At 34.3% G+C, this 17,587-nt stretch overlaps 1 protein-coding gene across 4 annotated transcripts in view; it reads right to left on the reverse strand.

Moving 5' to 3' along the window:
- STXBP5 (syntaxin binding protein 5) overlaps positions 1-17,587 on the reverse strand; it is a 167,172-nt gene that overhangs the window by 114,969 nt on the left and 34,616 nt on the right. For all 4 annotated transcript variants that reach the window (XM_082855293.1, XM_082855292.1, XM_082855294.1 and 1 more), the window contains 2 exons: positions 2,107-2,241; positions 270-333 (listed from right to left, as the gene is read on the reverse strand). In XM_082855293.1, coding sequence (XP_082711419.1) covers positions 270-333; positions 2,107-2,241 — 199 coding nt within the window. The remainder of the gene's footprint in view (positions 1-269; positions 334-2,106; positions 2,242-17,587) is intronic.

Here is a 17,587-nt window from a genome sequence, read left to right on the forward strand (position 1 = left end):
TTCTAAATAAGCCAAAAACAAGTTAACAACCTTTAACTGTATTTATTAAATTTTACTTGTTTTAGAGATTTCTTCTTTAAAATGTAAATATTTTAATTTTCACTTGTTCTTCATAATGCATAAATAAGCAATTAAGTATATATGATATACAACCTTTGTTATCAATCTCAACTTTGCAGAGTAAGTGTAGTTCTGGAATGGTTTGCATATTTAAAAAATACAAAATTCATGCATTTAAGTAATAAATATATATATTTTAAAAAATCTACCTTTCCTTCATCCATTGGATTATCACTTATATGGACGACAGGTCCTGGGTGAGATTTAGATGACCTAAAAGAAAAAAAGTTAAGATGTTTTTTCTCAAGTAAAAATTGCAATACTATTACATACTCATTACAATAAGAATAATGAATGGAAAATAAAGATATATTTACAAAGGTTGAAAACATTTCAGCAAGTGATCAGTAACAGATATATAGTTCTCAATATGGATCAAAATAGGAATCAGGAAGAATAGTGACTCTCACATTGATATAAGTCACAAAAATTTTAAATTATGTACACTTGGGCTTCCCTGGTGGCGCAGCGGTTGAAAGTCCGCCTGCCGATGCAGGGGACATGGGTTCGTGCTCTGGTTCGGGAAGATCCCACATGCCGTGGAGCAGCTGGGCCCGTGAGCCATGGCCGCTGAGCCTGTGTGTCCGGAGCCTGTGCTCCGCAACGGGAGAGGCCACAACAGTGAGAGGCCCGTGTATCACAAAAAAAAAAAAAAAAAAAAAAAATTATGTACACTTTCTGTATAGGAAAGAATCTTCAATTTTGTATTTTAGCACAGAAAATTTATTCTCATGGTAGAATTCTCAAAGTTAATATTTTAAAATAAAGCGGCATCTAAAATATTGCTATCTTTATTTTACTCAATTCTAGCCTCCAGTTGGGGCATCTCATCTAATTACACACTTCATACCAAAAATAAGAAAAATTCCATTATGGCTTTTAAAAAATCAACAAAATAATGCCACCAATATTTGCTCAGAGAAAAAAGAAGTCATACAGATAAGAATGTAGCTGAACTGATGTCTATAGAGTAGAAATAAGCAGAAATAACCCATTCATAAACTCTAAGAGTTGAGAGACCAGTCCACTTCATTGAGAGCCACTTGTGAAACCACACAGACACCTGCACCAGGCCTCCCCACTATATGTTGTGATCAACTCAAAGAACAGACCTAGAAAACCTTGTTCCAAGGGACTGAGAAATAACAATGTTCCTGATAAAGGAAGGAAAACCAAACTTAATACACCATTACAGCTGCAACAACACATTCCTTAGGAGATATGCCACAAATTTATCCTTATGTCAAATTCTGTGGAATGCAACAATATGGAACTATTTGTTTAAAAACAAGAAGAAATGGTGAAAATGAACCTTGCCAATATCCTTAAATTCTGATTTTTATATCTAAATAATATATGAAAAAAATAAGAGAAAGAGATAAGATTCTAAGACAGTGAAAAGTTAGCACTAAAGATCCTTAGGGCCCTATAGCACAACACAGTTTTTGTTGTCATTACTGTTAAACAAAAGCAATCATTACCATATCAAAACTAAGGAAAATTAACTGTCAAATTAATTCTGCAATGTTACACTATAAACATTTACATTATATTTGGTAATTACTAAAACATAGCAAGTAGTGGTTTAGATCATTGTTTTCTAAACATTGGTGGCAACTTGTTAGTGGGTCATGAAATCAATTTAGTGGGGCATGACCAAGCATTTGAAAGAAAAATAATTAGATGATAAATGAACAGAAAAAAATCTGGAATGTTTTTCACCTAATAAGAATAATGGTTTTATTAAACTTGTGCTATAGCTTATATATACGTGAACATATTTATATATAATACGTATATGTATCTATACAGATATATGTAAAGCATTTAAATTTTCAAACTGCCAATGGGGCAATACTTGCAAAAGGCTGATAAATCTGTATTTAATATTAAAAATTTAATTCTATATTTACTAATTAGCTATTACATAATATTATCATATATGGTACTGATAGTTTCAGATATGGAATATTTGCTCAAACTCACAGTTCAATGGCTTTATTCCACATAATGACGTAGCCTGAGAGTGTGAAGGACTCCACATTGACAATATGTATATTACCTCGTTCAGTGCCCACATAGAGCCACTTACTCTGGAAAGGCAGATGGCAAAACGTAACCCTGCAAGAGAAAATATATCCAAAAAGGAAATCATAAAAATATCTGGTAAACTTTATTAACTGTATTAGAGGGTTAATAATGACATATACAATTTAGGAAAAGCAAAAAAAGATACAACCATCAGATTTATCAACTCACTGTAGTTAATATTCAATTATGCTAATTCAACTTTAATGTCAAATATAAGTCCTTACAGTAAATAGACAGCATAACCTGATAGAAAGAAGATGAGTTTTGACATTAGTATGTGTTTCAAATCTGGCTATGTCATTCACTGTGTTACTTCAGACGTAGGACAAATGTAACTTTCAAAGCCACAAAGTGAGTCTAACACATCACCCCTAGGTACTACCGTATTTCTCAGAAGTTATTAACCACACGAATCCATCTTGGTACCTGTGCTGACTACCCCCTCTACGCAAAATGCTCCTCCTCCTTATGTTCTTCTCCTGTTCAAGATTTAGTTAAAATGCCACCTTCACTCAAATTGATACCTCAACACTTTTGTATCTCTATCAGGCTTGCCTTGTAAGAGAGTCTACCTTCCTCACTAACTTGTAAGCCTTTGGAAGGGCTAAGATCCTCTGTACTTAGGCTTAGACACTGATATTGGAATATACTCAAAACTATCTCCTTCTAAGTCCTGATGATATAAAAGTCCTTCATTGATACATTATAATAATTTACATGCATGTATTAAACTTTATAATCATTCCAACAATATCTAACATTTTCTATATAAGCTCAGTTGATAACAAGGTTAAGAATGGAAAATACCTTGTCCTTTTTGTAGAACTTATTTTTAGGAAAAACAAATAAAGATAGTATGTTATGAAACCATATAATGCTCATTTTTTTCAGACTACCTATTGTGTCTCTCAAAATATACTATTTAAAATTTTAATGGAATAGCCCTTTCAATAATACACAATGATGATAATCACTGCTGAACCCTCAAACTGACAGCAGTCATTAGGCAAGATATAGCATACAGAACATTTGCTATTCCCATTAACATAATTTCATTACAGAGAATTTTCAAGATGAAAACACTTCAAATAAATACATGCAACTCATGGTCTCACTAATTCCTAGAGTTAATGTTCATTTAGATAATTACTTAAGGTTCATCATCTATATTTTTTGTTGAGTGTTTTATATGATAGCATGTCATCTTTCCAAAGGGTTTATGTAAATTTAACAAAGCAAAGAAATGACTACTGAATCAAAAAAACATCTTATAGTACCTTATTACTTCACAAGGCAGTAAGTCCACAGTACCCTTATGAAAACTTTAGGGCCATATAGGTTTCAGAATTCAGAATTTTCCACATTTTACCAAGGTACATAGTAAGTATTTACATATTACCTAATATGGTGGTAGCACCTTGTAAACACACTGATTATTTCTGAGGTATAATTTTTGGCAGTTTCTTTTACTTGAGATATAATTGTCCTATAACTTTAGTTTCAGTTATACAACAAATTCAATATATGTATGTATTACGTAATGATCACCACAGTAAGTCAAGTTAACATCCATAGCCACAGGTATAGTAAGAATTTTCTTCTTCCTGTGACGAGGACATTTAAGATCTACTCTCTTAGCAAAGTTCAAATACATAACACAGTGTTATTACCTATAGTCACTGGAGGTTTCTTAAAAAGTTACACCTACCATATGATCCACCCATCCCATTCCTAGGTATTTACCCAAAAGAAGGAAAGCATATGTCTACACAAGACCTGTACACAAATGTTCATAGCAGCTTTGCAACAGACCCAAACTGGAAATAACCCAAATGTCCTTCACCAGGTAAATGGATGAAAAACTTGTGTTATATACTTAGAATATTATTCAGCAGTAAATAAGGACATGCATACAACATACAACATGCATACATGCAACACCAATGAATCTCAAAATCCTTAAGATGAGCAAAAGCCAGACAAAAAAGACATATTTTATCATTCCACATACAATTTATATGCAGTAGAAAATGCAAACTAAGCTATTGTAACAGAAAGCAAATCAATGGTTGCCTGGATTGTGAGGGTAGAGGCCAGTAACAGAAGAGGGGAGAGATTACCACAAGGAAACATTTTGGGGTGATGGGTAAGATCACTATCTTGATTGACAGTTTGGTGACAGTTTCATGAGTGTATGTGTCAAAACTTATCACATAGCTTATTACTTTAAATATGTACAGTTTATTATATGTCAATTATACCTAATTAAGCTATTTTAAAATGTTTTGTTTTCAGAGATTTGTGGCTTTAGGAATTATGAAAAATAAGATTGTGACTCTGATTAATACATAGGCACAAGCTCTGGAGTTAAACTGCCTGGATTTAATTTCAGCTCTGTCACTCACTAGCATGTGGCCTTCGGTAAACCATTCCGTCTCTCAGAGCCTCAGTTTCCAAGTGGTAAAGCACATCTACCTTAGTGTTCACCTGAGGATCAAATAAGACAAAGCATGGTAGATGCTTAAAATGGGGCCTGACACAGGTAAGTGCTCAATAAATGTTAGCTAATTATTATAAAAAACTAAGTGATACTCTACCAATTAGAAGTTATAGGGCAAATTTTAATGACATGAAGAAAATAAGGTACAATAATAGCATGCCAGACACAAAATGAACAATGCAATAAATATCATAAAAACAACTATTTCTGGTACTTCCCTGGTCCAGTGGTTAAGAATCCATCTTCCAATGCAAGGGACAGGGGTTCGATCCCTGGTCAGGGAACTAGCTCCCACACGCGTGCCGCAACTAAGAGTTCGAATGCCACAACTAAGGAGCTGGCGAGCCACAACTAAGGAGCCTGCCTGCCACAACTAAAACCCAGAGCAACCAAATAAATATTAAAACAAACAAAACCCAAATATTTCATTTGAAATGTGCCTTAAACTAAAACATGAATAGAGCTCAAATATTCTGAAAATTCAAAAATAATTTCAAAATAAATAAGTCAAAATAATGACAGTTTGATTTTAAAAAATCAGAAATATCCAACTTCCTGATCTGTTCTGCTATTTTGCAATTTCCCATTATTCTTCAAAAAACAGTAGTTACTGTCTTAATACAATTACATGATCCATCTTTGATTTTAATACTAACAAAATTATTTAAATAATGTGTTTACAAAGTTTGAACTTATCTCCTTAAGGGCAGACATTTTGGATATATCATACAGTATTTTCTGTTCCTAGCACAGCAATACCATACTACAGCTGTTTCTCAAATATTTAAAGAAATGAAGAATAATTTTTTTTTTTTTTAAGAATAAATTTTTTACTGTTCAGAAAAATATCTAGAACTTTTCCCTAGGCTCACTTTTGCAATATGAGCTGCCATAGTAAGATTTTTTTCCCCAGTCAACTATAAAACCAACTTACATTGCTGGGAAATTTTAAGAAACTTTATGTTTTAATCTTTATCCTATTTGATATTTAACATATTAAGCAGGAACTTAAACTGTTTACTTACTGATCTGACACGAAGACTTTAATACTGTCCCTAGAATGAGTCTTGTACACTTTAAAAAAAAATTACGAATCATAGGAGTGTATTTGTACAATGCACCACCAAATTTAAAAATTACTCTGTTACATTATTACCATCATTATTTGAGTCAACCGAGAAGGGGGAAAGTCAAATAGTTTTTATCACAATTAACTGGATAATTTATTAACCAGCAAATTTTTTTGTTGTTGTTTTGTTTTGTTTTTTTGGCGGTACGCAGGCCTCTCACTGTTGTGGCCTCTCCCGTTGCGGACCACAGGCTCCGGACGTGCAGGCTCAGCGGCCATGGCTCACGGGCCCAGCCGCTCTGCGGCATGTGGGATCTTCCCGGACCGGGGCACGAACCCGTGTCCCCCGCATCGGCAGGCGGACTCTCAACCACTGCACGACCAGGGAAGCCCTTAACTAGAAAATTTTAATGGGTAATGAACAGGTTGGATTAGGAATAGTGAGAAAAATAAAATTCCATGCTGCAATCAAATAAAATAATACCATGCCAGTGATTTAGGGAAAGGCCAATAAGAAAATGTGGTCCCCCAAAACATATTACTAAAAAAAGCAAGTCAATCAACATGCCCTACCAAGAACTGCAAGATTCTAAATTTGGGGCAATTTAATCAGTCAGTTACCAAAACATAAAACTGGTGGTTAACACAAACTAGACTTTACTTATTATAATTAAGAGTGTCTTTTCAATCTGTTATATAAACATGACCTTATTTCCTTGTTTACAAAATAAGAATCTTAGCCTCCTCTGTTGAAAATTGAGAATATATAACTAAGTAAGCTTTTATGTAATAATTAAATTGATGAAACTATTATATTAATTGATTATTTAACAGGAATAACGTATATTAGCAAACTTAAAACTATATACACAAATTAAAAACTATATACATATATTATGTACATGTCTGATACGTACACATATACATATAGAGAGATTTGTTGTTATTTAATGAATCTAAGAAAGTGATGCATGATAGAAATCTAATATTTTTCAGTAAAAGTAGTCATGAAACAGGGCTTCCCTGGTGGCGCAGTGGTTGAGAGTCTGCCAGCCGATGCAGGGGACACAGGTTCGTGCCCCGGTCCGGGAAGATCCCACGTGCTGCGAAGCGGCTTGGCCGGTGAGCCATGGCCGCTGAGCCTGCGCGTCCGGAGCCTGTGGTCCGCAACGGGAGAGGCCACAACAGTGAGAGGCCCGCGTACCGGCGGGGCGGGGCGGGAAGGGGGAAGACCGCAGGAAAACTTTTTAGGAATGCAAGTGCATGTATCATGAAGCTAAAACATTACCTTAGATTAAAAACAAATTCATGGACTTCCCTGGTGGCGCAGTGGTTAAGAATCCGCCTGCCAATGCAGGGGACACGGGTTCGATCCCTGGTCCGGGGAGACCCCACATGCCGCGGAGCGACTAAGCCCGTGAGCCACAACTACTGAAGCCCGCGTGCCTAGAGCCCGTGCCCCGCAACAAGAGAAGCCACCGCAATGAGAAGCCTGCGCACCGCAGTGAAGAGTAGCCCCCGCTCACCACAACTAGAGAAAGCCCGCGTGCAGCAACGAAGACCCAAAGCAGCCAAAAATAAATACATAAATAAATAAATTAAAAAACAAAACCCCCCCAAATTCATGACTATTGTTTTTCACGCACTTTAATTATAAAGATCAATTTTTATTTTAATGTGATAAAGATCATAATAAATGACAGTGACTTCAGTTTTTACTGATACCAGGAGACCAAGTTAATTTAAGCTTATGTGCTGACATTATTAAGGCAAAAGGTTATACCAAAAATAATTTGTAATACATATAGTTGAGATCACATGGAAAACATTAAAACTCCGTGAACACTAATAAGGTTATATATTATAAGAATGGCATATTAAATTGAGACTGATAAGGTACTTTAAAATGGACAAGTTAAGCCAAAAAAAGGGGGTGACTGAAACCAATATAACAGAAATACACAGATGATAAAGTTGCATTCCCTCAGTATGTCACTAAATGGAGCTGCATTCTGAATCCCCATACCGGACTTAGACACAGATATACTTATCCTACTCAAAGCGTTACTGGGAACACAATAATTTTTATACTTGCTTGAAGGACTTTAAAAAAATGTGTAACATGCTAAGTTTTAGGGAGTGATACGTATATCCTATTCACTATCCTTAGCAGCAGTTTTTCAAATACTATGTAGTCAACAAGCTCCATATTAGGAAGATTTACTATCACCAATTTTCTTTAGCAAAAGAACATGCACAGCCTCCTATGTTGAAATTAATCATCCATAAGCAAGGGCATAATACACAGATGATTACAACTTTACAGTTTAATCCATAGAAAGAAATATGAACCAATAAGCTCTTCTACGTCCCTATACCACCATTGATCAGCCCGACATGACAGGAAATATGTCACCATTTTTATAGTCTCAGCAAAATCACACTATCTTGCACCTAATAAGTACTCAATAAATATTTGTTAAATGGACAAATGAACTATAAAAATTTGTGAGGATTTATTACGTTAATTAACAATCAGATATTCTTTTTTAAACATCTTTATTGGAGTATAATTGCTTTACAATGTTGTGTTAGTTTCTGCCGTACAAAAAAGTGAATCAGCTATATGTATACATATATCTCCATATGCCATCCCAGCTTGCATCTCCCTCCCACCATCCCTATCCAGAGTTATCTTTCAAAGCCAAGAGAGGTCACACACACCATTATCTTACTTGAAACTCTAATGGCTTCCTATCTTCTACCATAATGCTTCTGAAGCAATATTTAGTGACACACTGTCGTACACATGTCTGAGAGAGGGGGTTATAGATGTAAAGTGTGCTGGATTTGGTCAACTGATATTCAGCAGCCTCTCCCATATCCTCCTACATGCCTTCTTGTACTGCAGATGCTAGAAAGCTAAAACCTACATTTACCAGACACTCCTACAACTGGAATTCTAGATGAAATTAAGTTTCTACTAACTGAATGTGCTTAAGATTTATAAGCAAAAGTGAGGCAGAGACCATCTTCCTGCTGTTTCCGCTGACAAGAATGTTCATAAAAACCTGAGAGGTAAGAGGCACTAAGACATAGCAGTGGGGACCAGATACAGCATTCCCAGATCTCCTTAGATGCACACGGTGAGACGCAGTTGTAAGGCAGGAATATTAAGTTCTAAAACTCAATAGTTCTAGCACACTTCCAAACATTTTATAAACAGCTATATCCTTGAATTAAATCCCTTTATGCTAAAAATATCTACAGTGCTTTCTGTTCCTGTGTTGAACCCTGACTAATACAGCAAAGAAATATACCATATCTGCTACTTATCTATGATAGTTTATAGGAACCAAAAAAATACCCACTTATAATGTATCTTGTTCAGACAACATTATTCATTTAATGTTTTAAAGTTGGAAAAAGGTTAAGAATAACTTTCTTATAATCGCATAAAACGCTTTTCAAGAAGTAGACCTTGTCCTTGTTTTCAAAATTATCCTATCATTGTTAGACACCTAACAATGTCTAACAAGATACAGTTCCCAAAACACGTGAGACTGCCTTATGACTTAGTACATCTGAACATAATGGAAATTCCCTTTCCCCTTCGTCAGTGTAGGAAATTACTACTAACTCTATAAATCTGTTCATATGGGCTCCTTTGTAATGCTTTATCTAAAATTCCCCAAACATGTTGATATGTCCTTTTTCCGGTTAATCTTCAAAATTTCATAAGGGAATTTCACTACATTTATATCACGTTTTCCATTGCATTGTAATTCGTCATTTCATCTACCTTAGACAATTATAACTTCCGTATCTTTCTGGAATTGATGACAGTATTTGCATGAACCAGAATCCTAATCAATGTTTATCAAGTGAACTAATGCAAAAGAAAATAAAAAAGCAAATATTAGATACTTTTCTTAAATTAATTGTACCTTACACTGTTATTAGATGAAAATTTAAGTTTGCATAAATGAACATGGAAATATATTAAAACAGCAGTCAGCTGAAAGCAATTTATAAATCTGTTCAAAGGATTTCCTTTTTATTTGTAGTCCCACATATCTCTTCTAATAAACTGTCACAGCTACTTTAGAAAAATCTTCATCATATCTATAACACAGCAGTACAATGTAATAAATATTTCAAAAAATAAGCTTCAGAGATTTTCGAAGGTCATTTTACATTTGTACTGATTTACTATATGCTTTATCAATTACATCTCAATTTTTACAAAACATTTAAGAACTTTTGGAAATATGCCAAATAAATCATAGTATTAACCTTCCTTGTGAAATGAGACCTTACTGTAACATCATCAATGGCTATCAAAAAAACTGAGTATCAGTAAGTAAAACAGTAAATATCAAATAGGAAAACAGTATATGTCAACTACAGAAATAATAAATAACATCTGAAAAAAACCCCAAACAAACTGTTCCTTGTTGTATGGGGGGGTTCTTTAAGTTCTGTTTTCAATGATATTATCTTGAGGAATGAAGATGAGAGTGTTTTTATATAACAAATGCTATGATAAAAGCAATCTGGTACTCATCAGCAACTGTTAGCTATACTTTTTTTCCATTTCTATATTAGGTTGCTCTTTACTGTTTGGATAGGTATACTCTACATATCTTCCAGTCTATGGCTTGATTATTAAAGAAGTTTCTCTCTCTCTGTGTATATATATACACACACACATAAATATTACCCTATTTGTACATTTATGCAAACTTACTATCTCAGTCATTTTTTATTAGTTTTTATTATGTTTGTCTCCTTTAAAATTTACTCTTTCCATAAGTCATATTAACAGCCTGGAACAACATATTCTTCCATATTTTTTCTCCGTGTTCATTGAATACACATAAGACAACATAAATTTGGGGTGGGGAGGGAGTCATTGTTTTTAAAAAAGAGTACTGTACAAATTATTCTGAATCTTGTGTTCTTATGCATCAGCACCTGGTAGATGGAGTTTGTCTTTTAACTTTATGGTAAGTGCGCTTGTTGTACAGAACTTTTAATCCTTTCCCTTTTAGCTTGTGAGTTTTTTTGTATGCTATTTAAGCACACCTGGCTCAGGTCTTACAGATATTCCCTGTGTCACTTTCTTACAAGTTTTAATTTTTCTGTGTTCATTTCGCATTTAAGTCTTTAACTGGCTTGCAATTTACTTTACTTATGAGGTAGGGACCACTTTTCCTTATTTAGATAAGAGTTGTCACAGCATCTTTTGTTTATTGCATTCTTTTTGTTTGTAATGCCACCTCTGTCATATACCAAGTGTGTGTGATCTTGCTCTATTCATATATGTGTTTCTAGAGTCCATTTACTGTGTTTTCATTCATTTCTCTTTCTCTTGTAATCACTGTACCATTTCAATTTCTATACCTTTATAATAATTTTTGATATTTAATAAAATAAGCCCCATCATCTTTCTTTTTCAAAACTGTCCTGGTTGCTCTGAGCCTTTCTTTTTTCCAAATGAATTTTAGATCAGCTTATTTCCAAATGAATTTTAGATCAGCTTATTAAGTCCAATGAACAATGGTGTTAAAATTTAGATCGAAATACTATGGAATTTATAGATTTGGAGAGGAGTGACATTTTAAAACTTGAGTATTCCTTCCTCTGAAGCTCTCCATTTGTTTAAATCTTCTTTTATTCCTTCAATAAAGTTTTAGTACTTTCTCCACACAGATCGTATACATTTTTGCTAGTGTTATTTCTAGGAACACTGTAACCTTTGTTGCACGATCTGTGCTTTTTTTCCCTTTTCCTTCCATTTACTTTCAAACTTTGTGTAATTACGCTTTATGTATATCTTTTATAAACAGTTTAATAGATGTATTTTGTTGTTTTTTAATCCAATCTCAGTAGATGATTTTAGTATATTTACAATGATTTTCATTACTGATATAGTTGAACTAAGTTTTTAACCTTATTTAAACATCCTTTTTCTTTCTATCATTTTATCTCTTTTCCTGACCCTTATTTATTTTCATTTCCTTCTCTAATGGTTTTAATATTATATATTTTCTATCTTAGCAGTTACTCTTACTCTTCTAAGACACATCTAACTTTACAGCTTCCTAACAAAGTCTGAAAGAATGAGTATTGCGGGGGGCTTAGTGTCAGATAAATGTTATAGTTTTTGAGTTCTTTCATAGTTGACAATGTTAGAATATAGCTCAAAAAGGTATTTCTAATTTTATTCGTTATGTCAGAAGTTAGACCTTTCAACCTAAAGATATTTTAGCTCCACAAAACTTTCTTCACTTGTGCCTCTGATCACTACTTCTCTCCCCATTGTTCTGTTTTCTCCCGTCTTCTCCACCCAAAAGATCCCTGCAATTCTTGGGCTGAAATCTCCATCTTCTGCCTTTATCTTATCACTGTCTCTATCATATTCACCCCATTGCTCTAAAGTATTTTTATTTTTAAGCAAATTACAATAAATAAATTTTAACTTTAAGTTAGACTAAAGAGAAGGATAGATAAAAATCAACAAATTAGGTATCAATAAGAGGTAAGAATAAAATTAATAAGTCCACAAACTACTTCATTTGGAAGACAGTGAAACAGAACAACTTCTGATAAATCATATTAGAAATATGTTAATACAAAGTGAGAAAGGGAATATAGAAAATACAAAAGTAAATTTAAGTACACAAGAATACAGTGGGATACAAGCCTCTCATCTTAATGAAATTCATCATACTCTGAATCATGAAATTTATTCAAGAGGAAAACAAAAAGGATCAATAACCATAAATGAAACTGAATATATTTCAAGTATGTACAAAAAAATTTCTAGCCCTAAAAAGTTTAAGTATACTCTGAAAATATTCAGAAAATAGATAATTCCTCTATTAATTTCTCTGACCTAGAACAGGAAGGAAGACAGAAAGGTTACTCAATTCTTTAATATGAGGGAAGGATGCCCTGATACCAAAATTGGAATATAACATTTTCCTGTTATTGTCAATCTCACGAACAGAAGTAAAAACCCTGAAGAATATATTAACAATCATATTTAACAATATAAAATAATTTTCAACTTTATTCAAAAAATTTCACAGGCATACAAGAATGCTTAGTGTTAGGAAATCTATTAATGTCATAGATTAAATCAATATGGAAAAGGGAAGTGAAAAATCACATGATAATCTAAAAAGATGTTATAAAGGCATTCAATTAAAATTTAACTTCCATAATTGACCACCAACTCATAGGGGGAAAAATTCTATCTTAAATCTACATCCTATATTATGCTTAACAGTAAAACCCTAGAAGCAGTATTATTAAAATTATTACAAAGAAAAAGATACTTGCTATCAACAATATCATTGAACACCATTCTGGAAATTCTTGCTAATACGGTAAGGCAGGAAAATGAAAAATAAAATTTTCACTTTCATTTTGAAAATCCCTGCCAAATTATTACAGATGGAAGTCTGCTGTACCTCACAGGCATGCTGGTTTAGGAAAAAGAAATACACTGCTCAAAGCTCTGTTCTCCCATCTCACTCTTTTTACAAAAAAAGAAAAAATTTAAAAGCTCTGCTATGAGCCAAAGACCAAATAGCACTCCAAGGGTAATCAAACAACCTAGCCAGTTTTGGATTAGTGAGAGGAATAAAGATTATATATAAAGTTAGTTGGAGCAAATACTCTTGTTGTTTTTTCTGTTTGAACACTCTCCTTCTTAGAACCTATCTCCCAGGTAATTAACACAGTCTGTGGAGGATCATGCCTTCTAGAAAAAAGAGATTCCCCTCTGTTTCTGCAATGGCAATGTGGTACCAATCCAACATTTTTTATTGAGCATTTACTAGATGTCAGGCATTGAGACTGCTGCTGAGAATAAAATAAGGAAAATACTTACCATTTATTTTCTAATCGAGAAGATAATCAAGAAACCAAGGCAATAAGAGTAAGAATGGTATGTGCTATTTTAGGGAAAGAACACCAGACTGTGGGGTAATACAAAACCTAGTCTTGGGAACTTACAGAAAAACCTGTAAAGGAAATGACAAGACTTCAAAGAGAATCCTAAGTGTCTTCTGAGCAGGGAGATCAGCTCATTCAAATAAGCAGGAGAGAGGATAGTTCATTAAAAAACTGAAAAGCCAGGGTGGCTGGACTATAATCATAAAGAGAGGGAGGAATATAGTGAAATAAAATTATGGTGACTAAAAAGAAGAGTCACAGATCTTGCAAGGTCTTTTAGGGAATGCTAAATATTTAAGTTTCAACTTCATTTTGAAGGCAGTGAAAAGTACAGTGGACATTGGTTGTTTATCTACCTACCATGCACTCTTCAGTCCACTTCCCCTAATATTAGTTAGATGTTCATTAGGGTGCCTGTATCTTACCCAAGTTACTTGTATATTCATACTTTGGGAGACACTTAAACCATACTGAATTCCAGAGATAAGCCAAACCAGGCAGGGCAATTCCATGTACTTGCTGCCATTTTAAGTCAGATAATCCAAGTCTAAAGCCAATTAGATACATTCCCTCTATGAAGGTCAGCTGATTTGGGATCTCAATTACATCTGCAAAATCCCTCCACAGCAGTACCTTGATTAGAATTGAATACTTAGGAGAAGATGTGTGTTTACCAGGGGGGTAGGACTCTTGGGGACCATCTTAGAATTCTGCCTCTAATAGTCTTCCCTTTACCCTCCAAAGATTCAATCCCTCCATTCACCCATCTCAATATTCCCAAAGTCTCAACCAATCACAACATTAATTCAAGTCCAAAATCTCAAAATCTCAGCTCAAAAATTCCAAATCTCATCATCTAAATTTGTTGCAGATGAGGGTCCTGCGTGTTACCATTCAGTATAGATAGATCTTGGGCAAAATTCCACTCCATCCGTGGACCTATGAAACTGAAGAGACAGATTATCTGCCCCCAACACTCCAAGCATTCAATGGTTGGACAGGTATAGGATAACAATTGTAGAAATTCCTGTTCAAAATGAAAAAAAGTGGAAGGTAAAAAGGACTCCATAACAGTTTTGAAATCCAGGTGGGCAAACGTTGGATTTGTCCTAATTAGCTTCAAGGCCTGGGAATAAGCCTCTGTGGCTCTCAGTTCTGCCCCGCTAATCATCCTTTTTCATGAAAGACAGCAACTGTTTACAGCTGAGTACTTTTATGGGCCTGATTCCGGATGCAGCCTCCTTTCACATTGTACTCTGTTTCTTTAAGTCCCAGCTGGCAACATTTCTGCTGTACAACTTTCTCAAGAAACTTGTGGGTCTTGAACACATTTCACTGGGTCTTCTGCATTAGCAAAAGTCACACCCACAAATCTTTTGGAGATAACACCTTCTCTATCTAGGCTGCTGCTGAGAGGCCTGAGGGATGATACTCAAACTTCCTACAGGCTATCTGGTTGAGAAGATCTGTAGATCTTCTGTAGAAGATCTGTAAGATTCTCAATATCTTAAAAGAGCCCTTTATGTGATTAAATACTTTGACCTTTTGGTCTATAGAAGATTTTTAGTGAAAAGTTGTTCAGCCACACCCTCTTGTTTTTCCCTCTGCCACACTTTCAGAAGCAATCTCCCTTTTGCCATATAGATCAGGGTAAGAATTTCCCAAATCATCAAGTCCTGGTTCATTTAATGATTCTTCCATCAATTTATTTCTCTCCTCTTGCATTTTACCATAAAGCAGCAAGAAAAAGTCAGATCACACCTCCAAGCCTTTCCTTGGAAATCTCCTCAGCTAAATATACAAGTTACCACTTATACATTGTGCAAGAGACACTTCCTTTAAGCTTCCTGCCACTACATAACAAGGAACTTCCTCCAATTTCCAAAATCATGTTCCTCTCTTCCTTCTGAGCTCTCTCTGGCAGCAGTCTCCAAGTCCAGAGTCCTGCAAACAGCCTGTCAAAACAATTTAGGCCTCTCTATCATGTTTCCTCTGCTCACTGCCCAATTCCAAAGTGATTTCTACATCTGTAGGTATTTGTTACAGGTATCTCCTCCTTCCATATCTTTTTATACCTGAGTACATTATAAAGCCCTTGTGCAACTAGGCCAGTCTCTTTGACTGTCTCTAATTCCCTTGTCAGGATTTCTTAGTTACTAATTTACTCTAGGAAGTTATCCAACATTTCCTGACTTTCACAGTCTCAAGGCTAACAAATCAAAAGTTTTTTCTCTGAACCCTGAGAATGTTTGTTTCCTTTTTAAATTGTGTCTCAGTATGTGGTTCTCTACACTTAAAGTTCCCAAGGTGACTCATCATTTCCATATCAACAAGCAACTCTTTTTTGTGGATTAGAATTAGTCTGGAGTAGTAGACCCCTCTGCCTGCCTTCCTAACAAGCCTGGATATCACTCCATTCCTTTGTTCCAGTCCTGAATTTTCTCTCACCAAATCGTTCTCATTTCTAATGCTTGTATACTTTTCATTAACCTGCTTTCAAAGAAAAATATTTTGCCATTACCACAAAAACTGTAATTCTAGGTGTAGAATCTGTTCCAAGATTATGATTTTTTTCTTGTTAAATACGTGAATGAATTAATTCAAAAGCTTTGGAAGACCTGTGTAGACTTTTTGAGGGGCGATATCTAGCTAAATTCTCTTTTACAGCTATGCCTTGTTCTTGTGCAGACTAAGCAAACTGTAAGCCTCACAAATAGGCAAAACACAGTATTTAGGTAGTATCATAATAAGAATATAATGGGACAAATTAAGTTTTTGTTTCTACATTATTTTATCTATGCTACTAAGAAAATCTGATGCTACGGCAGCAGTCAGTTCCTGAAGTACCTTATAAGCATCAACTCTCCCAACTGCTGTGTTGTTATCTGAATGGATTACTCCTTTTATCAGTTTTTCTTTTTCCCCTTTAGAGGACTTTGGACATTGATGCTCCATTGATAATTATTAAGATGAAATTTTGATTATTAATGGATTATTAATCCATATAAGACTGTATTTTCCTAACCATTAGTTTAGAATGCATGCATGCTTATTTTATTCCCTAAACCAATAGATGTATCTATCATCAAATGAAAAAGCTTAAGTCAGAGTAAATAAACTGTAACTCAGAGTGTTAGAGTAAAAGAAAACATACCTTTAAAAGAAATGTATTGGTTTCAATATACAGACTCAGCAATTCAGGGGTCTAATATATTTATGGAGAAAAGATTCTATCTTCTGAAATTTCACTTAGGGAATAGTAAGTCCTAAATAGGAAAGCCCAGATATATAGTTTATTCTTATTTAAAAACTGTTATGCAAAAATTTAACATGGATAAGAATATTGGTCATGCTAATTCAAGGTGATGAAGAAAGACTAGCTGACAGTTGTAGTTGCTTTTAAACCCACAACTTCCTCCAATTAAACTTCCTTTAAAGGAAAAAAAAAACATAGAAGCTAAATGGAACATATTCTGATAAGGCAACTGCCAGATAGAATTTTACGTGTCAAATTCCGTTTCTACCAGAACCAACACACAAAGCAGTGAAGTAACGTCTAAATTCATGTAGTTAAACCAAGACTTGAGACTCCAATTTCTATATTTTTTTCTTAAAAACCATAAAAGTGAAATTCTGTCAAAATATCCATATCACATGGTTGCATAACAGTGTGAACACTACTGAACTGTGCACTTAAAAATGGTTAAGAGAGTAAACTTTATGTTACGTATATTATAGCACAATTTTTTTAAAACCAGAAAAAAACCTACATTATGAAAAAATAGTTTAAATCATTACAATTTCTATTTATGTGAATTTCTACTAAAATAAGAGAATTT

This window comes from Leucopleurus acutus (genome assembly GCF_964270905.1).
Source record: "Leucopleurus acutus genome assembly, chromosome: 15".
Taxonomy (NCBI): Eukaryota; Metazoa; Chordata; class Mammalia; order Artiodactyla; family Delphinidae; genus Leucopleurus; species Leucopleurus acutus.